This window comes from Ailuropoda melanoleuca, chromosome 2 (assembly GCF_002007445.2).
Source record: "Ailuropoda melanoleuca isolate Jingjing chromosome 2, ASM200744v2, whole genome shotgun sequence".
Taxonomy (NCBI): Eukaryota; Metazoa; Chordata; class Mammalia; order Carnivora; family Ursidae; genus Ailuropoda; species Ailuropoda melanoleuca.
The window spans coordinates 13,462,981-13,463,567 of NC_048219.1; the positions used below are offsets into that span (position 1 = coordinate 13,462,981).

At 75.8% G+C, this 587-nt stretch overlaps 1 protein-coding gene across 1 annotated transcript in view; it reads left to right on the forward strand.

Annotated features, from left to right (window-relative positions):
• The window catches only part of TFAP2E (transcription factor AP-2 epsilon), a 16,911-nt gene continuing 16,324 nt past the window's right edge, over positions 1 to 587 (forward strand). The window contains exons 1-2 of the mRNA XM_034645196.1: positions 1 to 27; positions 333 to 580. Of these exons, the coding sequence (XP_034501087.1) occupies positions 1 to 27; positions 333 to 580 (275 nt within the window). The remainder of the gene's footprint in view (positions 28 to 332; positions 581 to 587) is intronic.

The window sequence follows — 587 nt, forward strand, 5'->3', positions numbered from 1 at the left end:
ATGCTGGTGCACACTTACTCCGCCATGGTGAGTAGTCTCTGGGCCGGGATGGGGGGCCGAGGGCTGGACCTGCCGAACCTCCACCTCCAACGAAATCTCGGGGGGACGGAGCCGCAGGGACTCCGTCAGCGGCGAACCATGCGGCTGCGCGCAGGAGACCGCTGTCCCAGCCCGAGGCTCCCGCGCCCGCGGGCCACTCCGAGATAGACCTCAGGCCCCGCGACGCGCGGGCAGGACGGCCGCCGGATCCCCGCGAGCTGAGGAGGGTCCTCTCGGGCCGGGGTCCTTTCGGCTGCCGGCGGGTCGCCTAACGCGCCCCTCTCCTTCTCCAGGAGCGCCCCGACGGGCTGGGCGCCGCGGCTGGCGGGGCCCGCCTGTCGTCTCTGCCCCAGGCGGCCTACGGGCCGGCGCCACCGCTCTGCCACACGCCGGCCGCCGCCGCCGACTTCCAGCCGCCCTACTTCCCGCCGCCCTACCCGCAGCCGCCACTGCCCTACGGCCAGGCGCCCGACGCCGCTGCCGCCTTTCCCCACCTGGCCGGGGACCCCTACGGCGGCCTGGCGCCCCTGGCACAGCCGCAGCCTCCG